General features: G+C 43.7%; 1 protein-coding gene across 1 annotated transcript; it reads right to left on the reverse strand.

Moving 5' to 3' along the window:
- Positions 1 to 723: 723 nt before the first annotated feature.
- Positions 724 to 17,572, reverse strand: Rnf186 (ring finger protein 186). Its single transcript, XM_005394665.2, has 2 exons — positions 17,532 to 17,572; positions 724 to 2,385 (listed from the first exon to the last, which is right to left on the reverse strand). Exon 2 carries the CDS (start codon positions 1,820 to 1,822, stop codon positions 1,079 to 1,081), a length of 744 nt encoding a protein of 247 aa, XP_005394722.1. The 5' UTR covers positions 1,823 to 2,385; positions 17,532 to 17,572; the 3' UTR covers positions 724 to 1,078.
- Positions 17,573 to 19,436: the final 1,864 nt, after the last annotated feature.

Here is a 19,436-nt window from a genome sequence, read left to right on the forward strand (position 1 = left end):
ACTCCCATAGCTAGCCCTGACTGATCCCTGGCTGAGCTGGCACCCATGGGAGGTCATTCCCTCCAGCAGATGCCTTTCTTATTTGAGAAAGTAGGGATGGTCCCCAAGAGAAGACACCGGGCCCTTTCCCATGACGGTGGCTGTCAGGGTGAGGCAAAAAGGTAGGGTTATGTGTGAGGACCGTTGCATTTACGAGGCTTCTTATCTTTATGACAGAAGTTCAAATGGGGCATGGGATACAATAACAAAGACAGCACCATCCATAAAGGCTTGGTTCTATGGTGTGGCGCTGAGGCACCAGAAGGGGATGGACCCACTGCGCTGGGGGGAGGGGCTCAGTCCTGTAACTCTGAAGTTCCTCATGGTACAGAACTGGGAATCCCAGAATAGATGCTGGGAGCAATTCCCAGATCCACCCTTTTTCCTCTCCCCTCCGCAACTCTGCCTGCTAAATATGGGCACCTCCGCAGCATCAAAGTAACATCCCTCTACACAACCCCTCTCCCTCCCACGCTGGGATTGATCCAGGGGAGACCCCAACAATAGGACCCGTGGTGAGGTTGGAATGGGCAGTCTGAGCAATGTCAGAGAAAGCATAGGAGCATGCTTCCCAGGAGGGAAAAGCTGTAACAGCTAAAATATACACAAACTTCCCCCAACGCGAAGCACCACATTAACCCAAATCAAGAAGATAAAACCAGCCACACCAACTGTAAAGGAAGAATCAGTTCTATGTGTTCGGCAAGGTCAGTATTACAATAACTTTCAAGTTATATACAGAAAAACCAGGGGCATCACAGCAAGGGGAACGGGAAGCCCCCTTGCAGCATTCAAGTCATTTGTGCCTCCTCCCCACGCCCTTCACAACTGGCTGTGCCATAGCAAGGGCAGGTGCCAGCCCACTGCCCAAGCGCAGAGTTCTTGACCCAAGACAGCCATTCCAGCTCTGGCATGCAAGTCCAGCTGGCATGGAGTCTCAGAGGAGCCAGGCTGAGTTCACTGCCCCTTACCCTGTGGGTTGTGAAAGTCAGGGGCCCAAGAAGCAGAGAGGCTGCGGGGCTGCAGGGTCCTGGGGCTCTCAGGAGATGGAAGCGATCTGGCTGTGTTTCTGTTCTCTGCAGAAGTGAGTCCTGGGGCAGGGCCAGGAGCTGCCCTGGTTGTGCGAATAACAGCACAACAACACAGATATCAGCAAGGCCAGAGTGATAATGGTGGCCAGCACCCACCGGATGACGCCCGGGTAGATGAAAGGCAAGATGAGGATGATGAGTAGGACCAGCAGGAGCAGGTGCACGGCCAGGCGCCGCGCTGCCACCTGGTTGGTTGTCACTGCGTCCTGCTCATCTTCACCAGCCAAGCTGGGGTGCCCCACTGTTGAAGTGGCAGAACTCTCGAGCCCCTGGGGACAGAGCTGAACCTCCAGGCACAGTCCAGCCAGCCGTCCCATCACCGCTTCCTGATCACGCAGGCTGCAGATGAGGCCCCCGGGGACCACGGTGACCTTACGGCACAGCGGGCAGGTGATAGACCAGGTGTCTTCCTGCACACACAGTAGGAGCTTCAGGCAGACAGCGCAGAAGCTGTGCTGGCAGCTTAGCAGCTTGGGTGACCTGGCGTGGTTGTAGGGCTCCCGGCATACCAGGCACTCCAGGTCGCCCTCTGTGGAGGCTTGGTCATGAGCAGCGGGTCCCACAGCGATGGTGGTGGCTTCTGCTGTGATAAGCTGGGGCCGCGGTGGGGCTTCAGTGCAGGACATTCGGGGCACAGAGCCGGTGAGACAGAGCCGCTCAGAGCCTGGACATGGACGGGGAGGGTCAGCCATCGCCTCCAGGACTTGGGTGGATTCTGACCCTGTGCTGGACGCTTCGAGCCTCCTTTTTGTGCTCCCCGAGTGCCTCTTGTCAACAGCTGTCAGGCACCACTCTCTCCCAGGGCTGACCAGCTTCTTTCTTGGTTTATGTTTGTCCCTTCACTTATTATTATTGCTTTACTCGAAACCCAAGGTTAATCAGTAACTGAAGGGCCTGGAGACTTTGAATTGCCTGACAGCAGGGCCAAAGGGGGAGGGGCCTAATGAATCAGGACTTTCCCGTCTGAGTCAGCTCCCCAGAGAGTGCTTATACGAGTTTTGGGAGCTCCCTTTGCACCTCCTTTCTGCCTTGTAAAATGCAATTTCTAACCCAGAGACTGGAATCTAGCAGGTCTGGATGGGTTCTAAATATCTGTACAGTTAACAAACATTCTTAAGATTCTGATGTAGGTGGAACAGAGGACTCTACTTTGAGAAATGCCTCCACAGACAGGGCTCAGACAAAGCCTTCTGGGTATCAGGATCAGCCAGGAACAGTTTTCTTGTGTTCAGAGCGCACTGACAAGCAGGTGGTCCTGTGGAAGACAGAAATGGTGAGAAGTGCTCAGAGTAGATGGTGAGAAAGGCGGGTTAAATAGAGAAACAAAAACAAAAGCTACCCCAGGCCCTTAGCACTTGCTGCCTTGTTCAGACCCTTGTGGTCACAACAGTGGTATTAAGTTATCGATCCATGGATGTCTCGCTGGGATCCTGCCACACTCAAGTTCCTGATAACACTTCCATTTTTCCGTGCCCTTGGCATTCAGCTCTGTTCCCATCATTATGAGAACAGTTGCTACTTATTTGGGTCCACTCCAAGCAAACCCCATTCTTGGGTCCTTATCTGTGATCTCCTGGAACCCTGGCCCCATAAGCAAGGCCTGGAAGCATAAGCAAGGTGTGGTCAGGGCAGGCCTGCTGGCTGCCTGCCAAGGGGCCTGCCACGAGGGGCAAGACCTATAGGTGTCCAAGGTCTGGTTCCCAGTCCCGTGGAACTCAGCTTCCTTAGTTCATGTGGATGCAATTGGCCTCAGGCAACTGGCTGGGGCTACCAAGACTCACATGGGATGGCAGATAGAAGCAGTGCTGCAGTTCGCAAATGTGTGCCCTGAATAGTATGAGGGTGTGGTGGCATGTCCACTCCCTCAAAAATGCCTTAGAAAGGCCTCATCAAATGTGCTGAGGGGTCCCCTGCTGTTTGTGTCCCCTGTTGAGAATCACACAATGCACCAAAAGGGCCAGGTACTGCTAACCAGGCAGAGGTGCTCTCTCTTGTAGAGTAATTCTGGTCTTACCTCTCCGCCTGGGCCTCTGCCCTGGAAATCCAGTCCTCTCACCATCTCATCCTATTTCTTCTCAACCTGTAGCTGGGCAATCAGTTATGTCTTTCACCTTTCCCCCCAGATCTAGCTGAAGGGACTTTTGTTCTAGTACTGGGCATTGGTGAGCAGCATGTACTTCCCCTTTGTGGGTAAGATTGACCGGTTTTCACTTTGAGCAACCATTGCGCCCCTGTTGGGGTTGATCTTTCACTCCGGATATCCTCGGGTGGGGGCTAACATAATGTTATTCAGGACTGACCAATCAGCATATTCCATCCTGCTGGTGGCAGGGATTGGTTTGGCCATAGGCACCTGGTCTAAGCCCAGCCAATGAGCTTCATTTCTGAGATTTCTGTTACGACTCTTGAGAAAAAGTGTTTCTGCTAGGTTTTTCAAGACTGAGGGTGGAGCTCAGGAGTTGCCAGGACCACAGTGTGCAGAGAATATGCCCAAGAGTAAGTTCAAGGTAAAGGAAGAAGGATAAAAGAGACAAAGTTTTACTGACATTATTTGCACACCTAAATCTACCCTTGCCTGAAGCCAGATTTTTTTTGATTTTTCAGTTATAGTAACCCATAAAAAATGTCTGTGTTTGTTTGTTTGCTGTTTTTTTTTTGGTACCAGAAACTGAACTCAGGACCTCATGCTTACCAGGCAGGCGCTCGTGCCACTGAACTATATCCCCGGCCCAGTGTGTTTGTTTGTTTGTATGTCTGTCTGTCTGTATTTATTTTGTGGTGCTGGGGCTTTGGCTTTGTGCGTGCGAGGCAAGTACCCACCATCTGAGCTCCATTTCTAGCCCAAAGTTTTATTCTTGAGTTTAATTTGAATTTTGCATGAAAGACTTTCTACTAACCCAGAAATGGATGGAGAAAACAAGCCTTTACTTGCTGCTGTCTTACCGGGTCAAACACTGATAAGACGATCAGACTTTGTACACAGCCAGCAGTGACCTCAGGTCTGTGTGTTACTATGCTAAGACACTGTTTATGGTCCCCTGCTTTAAATGGCTCTATGTATTATTGCTCCTTTCTGTTTTCTAGACCTCAGAAAGGATTGGGGTTAGGAGGAGAAAAACCATGTCTAGCCACATTTATTTATAATAAAATATCAAAAATCAGGTGGACAAGAGAGTAAAGTCCTGTGGCCTGTACCTCCTCCATCTACTCGCTGGCTCAGCGGAGATCCAAAGGTAGTTGGGGGAGATTGAAATCAGACCAAGGGAAGTTATTTGGAATTAAAGTCTAAAGAACGATCTTTTGGTGATGTTGGGTAACCACCAGTAAGAAAGCATACTGGTTGTAATAACCCAGAGACAACAGAAATACACGGAAAGTAGAATGTGAATGCTCCTTTTACTACTAGTTCTGAGAAAATGACCGTTGTTCACAGTGGGTTCCTTCAGGTTGTCCTCATCCTGTCATCTTGGCTTGAGGACAACTTTGTTTCTTAAAGGTACCATGCCTTAATTATCATCTGTACCAACTTAATAGTTGGAAATCCGGCTCCTATCACTTTGGTAGCTGTGTGAGCGTGAGTAAGAATTTCAACTTCACTGACGCTCAGTTATAAATTTAATAAAATGGGGACAATAACACTTGAAGAAACTATGGAAGATTACTTAAGCACTGGCCCCCCTTGGGAGCCTGCACAGCAGGGAAGGCTCGGTAATTTATGCACCTTGGGCTGTAATTGACCCGAGCGTAATTGATCTGTTCTGGGGATGCGATAAGACACTTTGGCAGCCTGTTTGCACAATGTTTCTTAAAGAGAAGTGGCTGTGGGAAGGGTTGGGGCATAGCTTGAAGCAAACTTACCCCAAGGGGGGTGCAAAATGTCTCTGGAAACTGAAAATGTCACACTGGTCTAAGTTTCACTTTCAATTCCATGTTATGTTTGTGTTTGCTGTAATCTTAAAAGTCCTGAAACCTAAATGAATCCTTCCAAATCCCCAAAGAAAACATATTTGGGCTTGTTTTAATTGTTGTACAACTATAAACTCGTTAATTTGGAATAAGACTATTTTTCTTCCCTTTGAAATGCAGCTTCTTTCATCTAAAGTCTTCTCACACCCCAGGATGTGTGTGCGTGTGCCTGTGTGTGCGTGTATGCATGTGTGTGTGTATTATATGACTCAAGGCTGAGACACACAACCTGGAGTGGAGGTGGGATCTCACACAGCTGCAATTTGGGGTAGCTGGAGCCAGAAGTTAGGAGGCGTCACCCTAGAAATCACATAGAATAGGTAACCACACACTTGCACCCTGATGAAGATATTTCTGATCTGAGTTTTGATCCTACATCAAGTTTATCAGGGAAAGAATCAGGGAGCTGCAATATCATGAAATCAAATGGCCCGACCCATTCCTGGTCTCTGCCTATGGCCAGCTCATTCTCATGCAACAGCAGCAGCAGCAGCAGCAGCAGCAGCAAAGAGCCAAGTCCCAACCAGCTGCCCTGTTGCTCCATATTCCTCTCTTCACCTTGGGCTGCTGTAAGGGACATATTCTACATATTCTTGTCCCCGAATTCCTCTGTGCCCCTTAGAACTCAGCTGCAGTTCTTCAAAACAAAACAAAACATAACCCCACCTCCTTAATCTTGTTGAGTCCTGATTTCATCTCTAATTTATTTGCCTGTTGAATCCCTGACCTTTGGTAGAGCTGGGGATTGAACTCACAGCCTTGCACATACTAAGCACATGCTCTACAACTGAGGTACATCCCCAGTGTTGGAACCTTTTTCTTATGCAACACTTAGTAATGCTAATGAAACACGGTAGGAGAAATGTTGTTGGATGAAACTATACCACTATGAAGTTGCATTTTACAAATACAGGGATACTCTATGGACATATGATCCATGTCATCCATATGATAATACTCAGCATCACCTGCATACAGCATCTGAAATTTTCTTCTAAGGGCCAATGGCTAGAAAAAAAACTTTTGGATCCCTCAGATGGCAGGAATGTCTGTCCACATTACTCAGATATTACGAAATGGATTTACCAAATTTTCTGAAGTACAAAATTGATTCTGCTTCCCATTTTGCTTTGGTCACCAGGAAGCTCCACCAGAACAACAGTGAACTACCACATCTGGCACGTGGTGAACACCTCATCCCCACCCTTAGTCATATTTCCTATTCTAGTTTATGATTTACCTGGTCCTGACGTCTAGTGTTATTTCATTTGTATATATTTCCTATAAACATTCCAATTATGGAAAGAGGAGGGTAGTAAAAAGAGAAGAAAAGTAGAGGACAAATTGGCAAATACAGGTAGGACAAATGGCAGAGATGGTGGGGAGAATGTGGGTGTTTAACTTGGCATCTTCTGGCTTTCTCAGGATTAACCCCTAAGGTTTTACTTCTTTGCACTCATGTTATCCTGGATCCTGAAGGCTTGAAACAACATGCATCTGGCTGAAAACATTTCTCCACCGTCCCCTGCTTGCCATATTCCAGGAAGTGCAGACTTGGGATCTGGACCACTGGACCGTGTGCAAAAGAATCCTCACAAGCATGGTCTTTGATCCGTTCAACAGGGGATCAGACCAAGGTCAGGAGGCTACCAAGCTAGTCCCTCTTTTTCCCCCAGATCCAGTCCTTGCCTTTGTGGAGCCCCCTGAAAGAAGACATTCCACTGGCAGGAATCAAGAGTCCCAAGCACATAAGCTTTGAGTGGAGAGTGGGAAGGCTTTTTTTGAATAGACTGGCAGGTCAAACAGAACTATATCCAAGTCTTATCTGGGTATCTTGAGCAACCACCTTCAACCTCTCTGATCTTCAGTTTTCTCATCTCTCTAAACGGAGATCAAAATAGCGTTTGGGTCACAAATTCTGGTTGTAAGGTTTGAAAACTTCAACTCAACCTGGTGCATTACACAAAGAAAGAGTGTTCCTTGGCTCATGTGACAGGGAAGTCCAGAGGTGGCCTGACTTTTGGTGAGTTTGGGCCACGTGATTCTCGCTGGAGCTAAGGTGAGACGAGTGCATTCATGGGTTAGTCATTTACTCTTTACAGCGCACCTACGAAGTAAACATCATTTCTGCTTTGCAAGTAAGAAAACCAGGTCACAAAGAGACTAAATTGGATTACATGGTTACACAGGGTATCTGGGACGCAGTCCAGGGGTTCCGGTTGCTGAGCTGGCACTCCAACCACAGTGCCACACTGTCTCCTCTAAGTGGCGGCCCTACCCTATTCCTTCTTGGTCTTAGGTTCTTCATCTGTAAGAAGGGGTGATACCGTCTAGTGGTAGAACTGCACAAGGATTGGGGATCCCATATGGAAAGCACTTAGCAGTGTGTTGTGGTTGGATCAAAATGGCCCCCCCAAAGTCTCCTGCATTCAGCAGTGGGGCTTTTGGAAGGTGATTGAATCAGGATCCATTCCAGGGATGCAGGGATGGTTCATTATAAGCAAATCAATAAATGTAACACACCACAGAAACAGAAACAAGGACAAAAGTCACACAATTGTCTCAATAGACTCAGAAAAAACATTTGACAAAAGCCAACATCTATTCATGATAAAAACCCTGAAGAAAATAGGTATAGAAGGTCTTTATCTCAACTTGATAAAGCTATCTGTGACAAACCAATGGCCAACATCATACTGAATGGAGAGAAGCTGAAAGCTTTCCTTCTAAAATCAGTAATAAAACAAGGACGTCTGCCATCACCACTCCTGTTCAACATAGTTCTCAAAACATTTGAATCATTAGGCAGGAACAAGAAATACAAGAGATATGGACAGGAAAGGAAGAAGTTAAATTATCCTTATTTGTAGATGAAATGATCTTTACATAGAAGACCCCCCAAACTCCACAAAAGACTCCTGGAATTAATCACTAAATTCAGCAGTGTAGCAGAATACAAAGTCAATACTCAAAAATCAAGTGTCTCTGTACACCAACAGCAAAATCAATGAAAGAGAAACTAGGGTAACAATACTTTCACAATAGCACCAAGAAAAACAAAATACTTAGGGGTTAACATCACCAAAACAGTGAAAGACCTGTACAATGGAAAGGGTAATACTCTGATGAAAGAGATTGAGGAGGACGTTGGAAAAAGGGGAAGATACCCTGTTTCTAGATAGGCAGAGCCAATATAGTCAAAATGGCCATACTTTTCTAAAACTGTTATACAGCTCTAACACAACCCCAATCAAAATATCAATAGCATTCCTCACAGAACTAGAGAAAACAATCTTAAAATTCATATGGAAGCAGAAGAGAACAGCAAAAGCAATTCTGGACAACAAAGTCAAGGCAGTAGGCATCACAATCCTCAACTTGAAACCATACTACAAAGCTACAATCCTGGAATTCAAGTTATACTGCAAAGCTACAGTGATAAAACAGCATGGTATTAGCAAAAACAAAAGCAAACAAGCAAACAACTCCCCCAAAACAACAAACAACAAAGAAATAAACAGATTTGTGGATCAATAGAGCAGACTAGAGGATGTAGAAACAACTCCAAGCAGATTCAGCTACCTTATCTTTGCAATGGGGCCAAATATTCTTGCTGGAGTAAAGATTGCCTCTTTAACAAATGACCCTGGAAAACTGTCTATCCACATGCTGAAGATGGAACCTAGACCCTTATGTCTTACTATGCACTAAACTAAAATAAAAATGGACCAAAAATCTAAATATTAAAGCACAAACAATCTGCTGGAAGACAAAATAGGTAAAACTCTTGAACACATGGGGATAGGCAAGGGCTTTCTGAACAGAACCCTTGTTGCACAAGAAATAATACCAAGAATCAACAACTAGGATTATATCAAATTTAAAAGCTTCTGCACAGCAAAGGAAATCACAAACAGAATGAAGAGACAACCCACAGAATGGGAAAAAAAATTTTGCCAGCTACTTCTCAGACAAATGACAAATATATAGAATATGTAAAGAACTAAAAAAAATCAGGCTCTCCAAATTAAAAAAACCCAGCAATAAATGGATATCTGGGATAAATAGATACTTCTCAGGTGAAGAAGTCCAAATGGTCAATAAATACATGAAAAAATGTTCAACATCACTGGCCACTGGAGAAATGCAAATTAAAACAACACTGAGATTCCAGCTCACTGCAGAAAGAACGGCTGTTGGCAAGAAATGAACCAATAACAAAGGCTGGAAAAGCTATGTGGTGGAGGAGACATGGGAAGGAACCGTTTTTTCATTGCTGGTGGAAGTGTAAACTGGTACAACCACTATGGAAATCATTATGGAGATTCTTCAAAAAACTAAAAATAGAAATTCCATTTAACCCAGATATTTCCCTTCTAGGTATCTTCCCAGAAGAGTTAGAGAAATTGTGCCACAGTGATATATGCATACCCATGTTTATAGCGGCACCATTCCTCATAGCTAAATCTTGGAAGTGGCCTATAGGTCCATCAACAAATGAATGGATAAAGAAAACGTACTACTCTGGTATAAAAAAAAAGGATAAACCTGAGTCATTAGTTGGAAAAATGGAAAAATGGAGGCACTTTGAGACCATATTGTTAAGTGAGGTAAATCAGACACACAAATTATATTGCCTGGTTCCTTTCATATGAAAAACTCAACAAAGTAGAAAGTAAAAGACAGACAAAGGAAAATGGAGAGAGAGAAAAGTTATTATAACCCAGTATGGACAGTGTATCTAAAAATGTACCTTGATTTAGTATAATTGTCTTACATGTTTTATATGGTTTTTGGCCTGTTGGTCTGGCTGCTAATATGTATATAGGATAATTAACTTTATAACAACTTATAATTAAATAAATCCCATGCTAGTAAAAAAGGGGAGGTAGAGGGGAAAGGGAAAAAAGAATTGAGATGTTTTATGTACATGTATCAATTTCCCACAATAGATGTAATCAACATATATTGCAAATGTACTAACAAAAATTTTTAAAAAGTTTTTTTTAAAGGAGGTAGGGCCTGATAGGAGGAAGTAGGTTATTGAGGGTGTCACCTCAATGGGGTGGCAGAGGAAAACCCAGAGGGTGGCTGGCTACAAGATATATCCTTCTAGGCTTAAAGCAATGGGTTTGGTAGATTACAGAATAAAACCTCTGACCCATAAGCCAAAGTAAACCTTTCCACTTTTAAATTGTTCTCAGGTATTTTGCCACAGTGAGAAAAAGCTGACTAATGCACAGTGCATGGATGTGAGTTTCTCAGTCATGGCCAACTTGCTGTATTATCCTGGGTCAATAGGAAGCCTTGAATGAAGGCTGAGACCTTCCTGCCTAGACCTTCCTGCCTCCCCCTTTGTCATCTAAGGTGAAGAGGAGACCAGGATGGGTGTGACCCTGCCTCTCAGAAGCAGTTTTCTCAATGGAGAGAGTAGGCAGGAGGGACAGACTATTCTGAGTGAGATCTTCCTCCTCCACAAAACAGGAGAGGCTCCTGTGCCCCTGTAAACAGCCAGGTCCCCTGCCTTGCCACTGCCATCTGTCCCCAGACTGGGCCCTTTATCCTGGTGTTTGGCAATAACTGGAGAGTCCGGAAATCCAGGTTGCCCCTCATCCTGGGCTTGCAGATCTTGGGTGGCTCCAGAATGTCCTTTTCTATCCCTTTGTCTCACTCTCCCTTGACTCCCAGTAATCTTCCGCTGTGCTCTCTGGAGTTCAAAGTCCATTATCAGCAAATCCCTACGTCCTGCCATGTTCCATGGTGTTCCCTGCACTCTTTGGTCACCACAGAAACCTGGCTTTCTGGAGACTCTGCTTGGCCTGCTGCCTTGTCATGCAGTGGTTGTTTCCTCCCACATCCTGTACTGCCAGTCCAGGGGGTAGTACAGGCGTCCTTGTTGCTCCTTCTTGCCAGGTGCAGATCTTCTCTCTTTTCATCTTGAAACCCCTCAGCTGTGACCCTCAGGCATCAGATGACATACTCCACCCCTCACTGTCACTGTCTTCGGCTGACTTCTGGCTCATTCTCTCTTTTCTCAATGGTCTGGGCTCCCAGTTCTCTAAAAATTTCTGCCCTGACTCCCATCTTAAGCCATGACAATGTCATATGTGGGTGACCCTTCCAAGCCCCAATCTTCTCAGTTCCCTGACCACCCCCTACAATGCTCATGATTACCACTCAGTGGCAGTCCTTTGCTCCTATGATCAAATTATGTTTTTACTCATGAGCCACCACATAAACTTCATACATCTGACTCTATCTCTTATCCCATCTTTCTAGTTCATTCTCTTTAGTACATGCTGTGATAATCTTCGAACATTGAAACCTCCAGTGCTTCTTTTGGGGCTTGTGTTAGTCAGCTTTCTGTCACTGTAACAAAATACCTGAGGCAAGTAATTCATAATGAGAAAATGTTTAGTTTGGCTCTTGGCTGCAGAGATTTCATTCCATGATGAGTGAGCCCAATTGTTTTGGGCCTGTAGTGAGGCAGCGCCACATGGTAGGAGTAGGTGACACAGCAGAACTGCTCACAGCATGAGCCAGGAAGCAAAGACAGAGGGAACAGTGTGGGACTGGGTCCCACAATACCTTCAGCAATACACCTTCAGTCATCTAAAGACCTGCCACTTAGCCCACATCTTAAAGGTTCTGCCACCTTTACACAGCATGATGATAGGGACCAAGCCTTTCACACATGTGTCTTTGGGGGACATTCAAGATCCAAAGTATAGCAGAGTTTCTTGTCCCTTAATGTCCTCTCTCTCTCTCTCTCTTTCTGTCCAGCTATAATTCCATGGTCTTTGATAAACTTCAAGTCTCCACCTACCTTGTGCCTGGGCAGGATTTGGCAGTGGTTTCTTGGATATAACATCAAAGGCACAGGCAACAAAAGAAAAACAGACCAACTGGAGTTTATGAAAATTAAACTGTAAGTCCTTCATCCTTAATTTTTTTTTTTTTTTTGGTTTTTCTCTGGTTCCAGGAACCGAAGGCAGGCGCTTTTGCCGCTGAGCTAAATCCCCAGCCCCTCCATCCTTAATTTACTTATTAATTTAATTAATAAATTTAAATTAAAATTGAAAAACGCCACCATCACTGAAGCTAACTAAGGCTAGAGAAGAGCATATAATCATGCTATGCTGGTCTTTCACTTTAGATTCTCAGCCATCATCTTCCAATGGGATTTTAATACTGCCAGGCCAGCACTACTTTGTCCCTCTTCCACTCCTTCTCCTCTCCAGAATGACTATTTCACACTCTCTGCTTTCTCCTTCGCTCCCCAACCTCCATCTTCCCCACCTCTCTTGTCTTCCACCTATTCTCATAGGTGAAACTCTGTGCTTCTGGCTAATATGGGAACTACCAGAACTAGCCCACATCTCCTTGGGTCTGGTCAAGCAATTCTTCTCTTTCCTACAACATTAGCTCTTTTGCCATCTTCTAGATCATTCCTAGTATCATCTATTACTTTTCTTACCTATTACACACACACACACACACACACACACACACACACACACACACGGCACTTAACCTTGACCCCTCTTCCCTTGCCACATGCAATTTACTTTTTTATTCTTCTTTGACCAAAATTCCTAGAGTCATCATTCATGATCTCTATCTCTAGTTCTTTGTTCCTATTCTCTGTCCCTTTAAAACATTATTATGAAATTAAACTAAATATTATATTAAAAAGTGGAGCCTAGTGAAGATTGATGTCTCCAGCACACATAATCCTTTCTCCTCCCTCTGCTAACCAGCCAGGACCTGGCCCGTTTGTCCTTGCAGATTCAGAGCCTGCTTCGTGCCTGAACAGGGAAGCCCAGTTTTGATGGGAGAATTGGAGAAATATGTTCTGCACTGTACTACCTCTATGACAACACATCCTCCACCAGCCTATCACAGCCCCTCAAGTGAGAAAGATTAGTGAGTGAGGAAGGCAATTGCTCATCTGCACTCCAGAAAGTAAGGTCTAGGGAGACTGTTTTTTGTGTGTTCTTTTTTTAATTCTAAAAGCAAAGTATTCCCAGTTGCCAGTGTCTTGGGGTCATTCTGCTTTCTGCTTTTGTTGAGCCCTATTTTGACCCCCACCCCCACCTTTGTCCCCCAACAACTCCCTTCCTTAGATCTTGGCTCCAGTGGAAAGCAGAGAAAATCCTAGATTAGGGTCTGATGGCCAAAGGAGGTCTACCAACCCCGGGGAGGGGTGCTCTATTGCAATGAGATACCAGCATGGATTTTATGTGTATGTAAAAACATACATCTGTGATATTTCTGTAAAGGTTGAATTAGTCAATATACAAACTGAGTATTACGGTCTTTATAGAGATTTTTTATAATGGAGATTCTTTAAAAATGGAGCTTGTGAAACTGTCTACCTACATGAAGTTGGATCCTATGTTAAAGCATATATAAAAATTAACTCAAAATGGATCAAAACTCTAAAGTCAGGCCTAAAACTATGACTTTTAGAAGAGAACATAGGGCAAAAAATTCACAACACTGAATTTTTCAGTGATTTCTTGGACATGACACCAAAGACACAGGATACAGAAGAAAAACAGACACATTAGATTTCATAAAAATTAAAAATTTTGTGTACCCCAAACGCATTGTCAACAGAGTATAAAGAGAACCTGCATAATGGGAAAAATATTTGCAAATCATATATACAACAAAGGACTAAAGTCCAGAATATATAGAGAATTCCTAAAAATCAACAGTGAAAACCCAAACAACTCAATTCTCAACAGGGAAAAGGAATTGAATAGACATTTCTCCAGAGAAGACATACAGATTGCCGGTAACCACCTGAAGAGCTGCTCAATGTTACTAATTAAGGAAATGCAGAGCAAAACTACAATGAGATACAATTTCACATCTGCTAGAGTGACTGCTATTGAAAAAAAATTCAGGAAATAACAGGTGTTTTGGTGAGGATGTGTAGAAACGGGAAGCCTTTTGCATTGTTAGCAGTGATGTAAATTGTATAAGTGCTCAAAAAAACCCTGTAAGGTGTCTCCTCAAAAAAATTAAAAATAGAATTACTGTATCGTATTTGTCTGTTTTCCATTATTATTATAAAATACCCTAGGCTGGCACTTCACAAAGAAAAGAGATCCATTCAGGTTAAAGTTTTGGAGGTGAAAAGTTCACCAATAGCACAGCACTGACTCCAAGGAGGGCCTCTTGGCTCATCCCATCCTGGTAGATGACGTCATAGAGAGAAACCTCCCCTGACCACACTACTTACAACACTAACTTCCTCCTCTACCTCGTACTCTCTGTGCTACTTAACCTGCTCTGGGTGCCCTTCCTCACACTATTATCACCTTTAACACACTCTATATGTTATCTGCGTGTCTATTATGGTTATTGCTGATCGTCTACTCCCTCTGCACTTGGATGTCTGATAGACATCCCAAACTGAGCATGTCCAAAGCTAAACTCTTGTCCTCTCCTCACCCCCACAAAACGCTTATCTACCTGCATCCTATCCAGAGCGTGGGCGTCTTTCTCTCTCTGGTTCGCTCTTGTACCTTAAATGCCTAGAACAGGGTTGGGTGTCTAGTATGCACTTAGTAAATATCTACTGATGAACAAATATCTATAGCTAGCTCTGTGTGTCTCTGTGGTGACCATGTTTTCCTTTGGCTGTTGAAAAACTCTTAGTCTCCTTGTGCATTTTTCTTGTGGGGAAAATGCTAAATTATAAGCAGTTAAACAAAGTGAAAGCCATATTAGTCTGCTAGGGCTGACAGAACAAACTACCACAGACACCATGGTTTAACCAACAGAGATTCATTTTCTCATGGTTTGTGGAGGCCAGAAGCTTAAGATCAGGTGCCATTCACAGTTGGATTTTGGTGAGGCATATCTTCCTACCTTGGAGATGGCTATCTACTTGCTGTGAGCTTGCTGGTCTTTCTTCTGTGTGTACATGGAGACAGAGGGCTCTGCTATCTTGTCTTTTTCTTCTTTTTTCAGACAGGGTCTCATGATGTAGTTCGAGTTGGCTTTGAACTCACTCTGTGGCCCAAACTGACCTCAAATTCATGGAGACCTCTCTGCCTCAGCTTCTTGAATGTTGGGATTAGACGTATGTCATCCTGTTCTTATAAGGACACCATTCCTTTTTTTTTTTTTTTTTAAATTATTGTTGGTTCTTTTATGTATGTGGTGCTGGGGACTGAACCAAGGGCCTTGGGCATGCAAGGCAAGAGCTCTACCACTGAGCTACATCCCCGGCCCCAAGGACACCATTCTTATAGGATCAGAAGACCCACCATATGACCTCATCTAGCTTTACCTCCTTAAAGGCCCTGTCTGCAAATAGTTACATCAGGAGATTGGGCTTCAATATTTGGATTGTGTGTGTGGGGGACAATTCAGTCCATAGGTTGTGTTTACTTTTCTGGGTCACAAAGGCTCAGCTAGTGATCTGGGATTTGTATGACTCTCCTCAGTGTCAGAGATCTAGGCTCCCAGTTTCTTGCTCTGCATTTTACGCCACTATTCCCAAGCCGAACTCATACTCTGATATGGCTATGTAGGTCTGTATTCCAGCCTGAAGAAAGGATAAAGGGGAAGTCACCTTCAAGGACACTTCTCATGAGATGTACAAATCAATCACATCTATGTCCCATTGCTTGAGCTCAACTGCAATGGCCACACTTGGCTGCAAAAGAGGGTGGGAAATGTAGTCATTATCCAGGAAGCCTAGTGCTCAGTTACAATCTGGGTTTCTACTGCTATACTTGCAGAAACCTAACCCAACAAATGGAGCATTGCTAGCATATAACCTCAGGAAATCATTTAACATTTTTGAGTCTCTTATGATAACTAGAAGGGAAACTATTCTGTGCCTAGTTCACCCAATAAATACACATTCAGCAGTGCATGCCTGGGAAGCACAAGGTCGTGAGTTCGATTCCTGGTACCGGAAAACAACAACAACAACAAAAAATACACATTCAGTACTAGCTATGAAGCAGCCTCTAGCATAAATATTGAGAACAGAGGGGTGAACATGACAGACACAGTCCCTGCCTCTTAGAGCTGGGGAATAAGTAACTGAACAATAAAAAAAAAATGTCAATTAGGGATGAGGGTAATAAGGAGAAATACAACAGGGTAACGTGATCCTAAGTGCCTGGGTGACTGTATAAATTGAGTGGTGAGGAAATAATAGACAAACAGACATCAAACTGAACAACCGGAAAGTGCCCACTAATAATAGCACTGTTTGTAGCTACTATAACAGAAAAGAAACCAAGTTACTGGGAGGCAGATGACCTCGGGCTGTTCTTGACTTTACCTTCACTTGCTGTGCATTTAAGAGCATCTCACTTGACCGCTCAATTCTCTTTTCTTTTCTAGAAAAGAAAACCATTTCAGCTCCCTTTCTGTTCCTGAGCAATTCAGCCCTAAAACCACTAGGCAGGGTGGAGAAAAGCAGGTGTTGCTTGGAATGGGGCCAAGAGGGTCTTGTCACACAGGTCAGCCTGGTACAGGTACCCCGGCAAGGAGGAAGTGGCATTTGCGTCAGGTGTGGCCTAGTGTGGGTTGCCAGAGCCTGGGCAAAGTGAGAAAGCCCCAGCATGGGCTGTAGGATGGGCAGGACTACTGCATGGGATTGAGGTGACTGCAGACATGGAAGATTTGCAATGTACATGAATTAGTGAAATAAATAAATGTGTTAATAAATCATTAGGTCAAGAAGTCAGTGAAAACGGCAGAGTAAGGACCTCTGAAAAGTCTCTCTAAAAGCAAGAAGAGAACAGCCAAAAATAGCAGGAACCAACTTCACAGGACTCTGGAAATTAACCAGAGGCTTGGAGCAATACGGGGCATGCTTTTTTTTTTTTTTTTTTTCTTTTTTCGAGAATGGCTAAATCTTAGTGAGAACAGCAAGCGTTATCATATTTGAATTCATGCTATTTCTATCACCACCTTTCCAGTTCTGTGGTAGTCAGGATAAGCAACCACCCACAATCACAGAGAAAGCTGGCAACCAGATGGCTGCCGGAAGGAGCTCAGCGGGGCTGCGGGTCCTTCAGAGTATCATTTTCAGAGGATTGTCATTATTTGACTTGTCTTGTCTGGTTATTTCCTGACAGACTCCACTTGCAAAGCTACCTTTATTTATCTTGACTTGGAGTTTACCCAGTGCTGAAAGCTTTATTCCAGAGGTGTTTGTGAGAAACATATCAGGCATAATTTAACTTTGTGATTGCCTGAGATAGTGGATAGCAGTTGGTACAAACAGTAGGCTAACCAGAAGCCTAACAGGAAAGACTTGTGAATTCATAAGGGTTATGAAAACTCTGACCTTCTCTTGGGAATCTAGAAAACCACAGGGATACATGGAGCCATGATTACATCAAGGGCTGTCTACGTGCTTAGGAGAAGCCTGAGAAGACCTTAAGCTCTTACCTCTGCCAGCCCTTGAGGACAGGAAGCGAAGACTAAAGCAGAGTTGTTAGTTGCCTGGCTGAATGTTGACGGCATATACATAGCTCTTGGCAAAGACTGGGAGACCCGGAAGTTCATGGTACTTGAGGTAATCTCTGTCCGATTATTGGCTGACCACTAACTGTAACAAGGAAAGACTTCAGTGACCACACACAACAAAGAATATGAACTTTATGCAATTTGTTCCCAACAGTCATGAAATAAATAACTGCAGTAAGAACACTAGATAGTAACAGCAGCAAATAATAACAAACCCTGGGAAGCAGGGAGAAATTGGATACCCAGAATTGACACACTGGGGCTGTGGGTTTAGCTCAGCGGCACAGCGCCTGCCTGGCAAGCGCAAGGTCGTGAGTTCGATTCTTGGTACTGGAAGAAAAGCGAAAAACAAAAACAAAACAAAACAAAATGAACAGAATTGATATACTATACTACAGTAAATCCCCAACTTAGGAAAATTTGAGTTGCTAACTTTCACAGATATGAATGGATCTTGCATTATGAACATTCAAGGATGCACACAAGAGGATATAGCTCAGCAGCACAGCGCCTGCCTGGCAAGCGCGAGGTCATGAGTTCGATTTCTACGTACCAAAAACCAAACCAAAACAAAACAAGGATGCACACAAATCTCTCAAGTAGCTCATGGGTCTGCCAGACATTGTCACAGTTGTGCTGCTGTGTACTAACTGTATAGTGTGATGGTGGATAGGACAGTGTTCAATCAGAGCCCAGTGTGTCCAGAAGCAAGAGGAAAAGCAGTGGTGATGTGGAGGGGACTGCTAGGAATTACAAAGCAATAATCATGGAAGCAAAAAGAAAAATAAGTTCTTTTGTTGTATTGTACTGTGCCATCATTTTAAGGTAACTATAAAAGTAAAAATAGTTTTGTTACAATATTTTTATGTGTGTTTGGTTTGTGCTTTACATTGTATATTTGTGTCAAAGGTGTTTAAGGCTCACTTTGTTGGACTTACGGGCAAATCCAACTTAGGAAAGTTCTCCTGGAACAGAATTGGTTTGTAAGTTGGGGACTTACTGTACTTAAAATGTCTAGTTTTAACAAAAAGTTTATGATATATAAAAAGAAACAAGAAAATATGACCCCTACACAGGGAAAAAAGTGATTAACACTTTGGTGGGATATGCCTGCAATCCCAGCTACTTGGGAGAGTAAGATAGGGGGATCATAAGTTCAAGTCCAGCCTGGACAACTTAGAATAACTCTGTCTCAAAATTAAGAAAAAGAAATTCAAAAGGACTGGGGATGTAGCTCAGTGGTGAATGCTTATACAGCATGTATAAGGCCCTGGTCCAATCTCTGGTACCCTTTCCCCCAAAAAGTGATTAATGGGCTAATTCCCTGAGGAAGCTGCAGATATGTAATTTAACAGACAAAAACTTTAAATGAACTATTTAGCCAGACATGGTACTGCATTCCTGTAATCCCAGCACTCAAGAGGCTGAGACAGGAGGATCCCTGTGAGTTCAAGGCCAGTCTGAACTACATAGTAAAACCCTGTCTCAAAAAAACACCCCAAACCCAAAAACCAAAAACTGATTATCTAAAATATATTCAGAACTAAAGGAAAAGATGTCTCAAAAATGAAAAAAAAAAGTATGAGAAGAATTTTTTTTTACCAAGTAGAGGTTAATATAAAGATATAAATTATTTTTAAAAGAACCAAAATGGATACCACAGATTTGAAAATTATAGCTGAAATGAAAATCTTATGAAAGGTTCAAAAGCAGATTTCAGAAGTGGAATAAAGAACTAATGAACTTTATGGTCAAATGAGATCATCCAGCTGGAGGGGCAGAAAAAAAAGAAAAATGAACAGAACTTTAGACAGCTGTGGGATGCTC

Source organism: Chinchilla lanigera, unplaced genomic scaffold (genome assembly GCF_000276665.1).
Source record: "Chinchilla lanigera isolate Chin_1 unplaced genomic scaffold, ChiLan1.0 scaffold00051, whole genome shotgun sequence".
Lineage (NCBI taxonomy): Eukaryota > Metazoa > Chordata > Mammalia > Rodentia > Chinchillidae > Chinchilla > Chinchilla lanigera.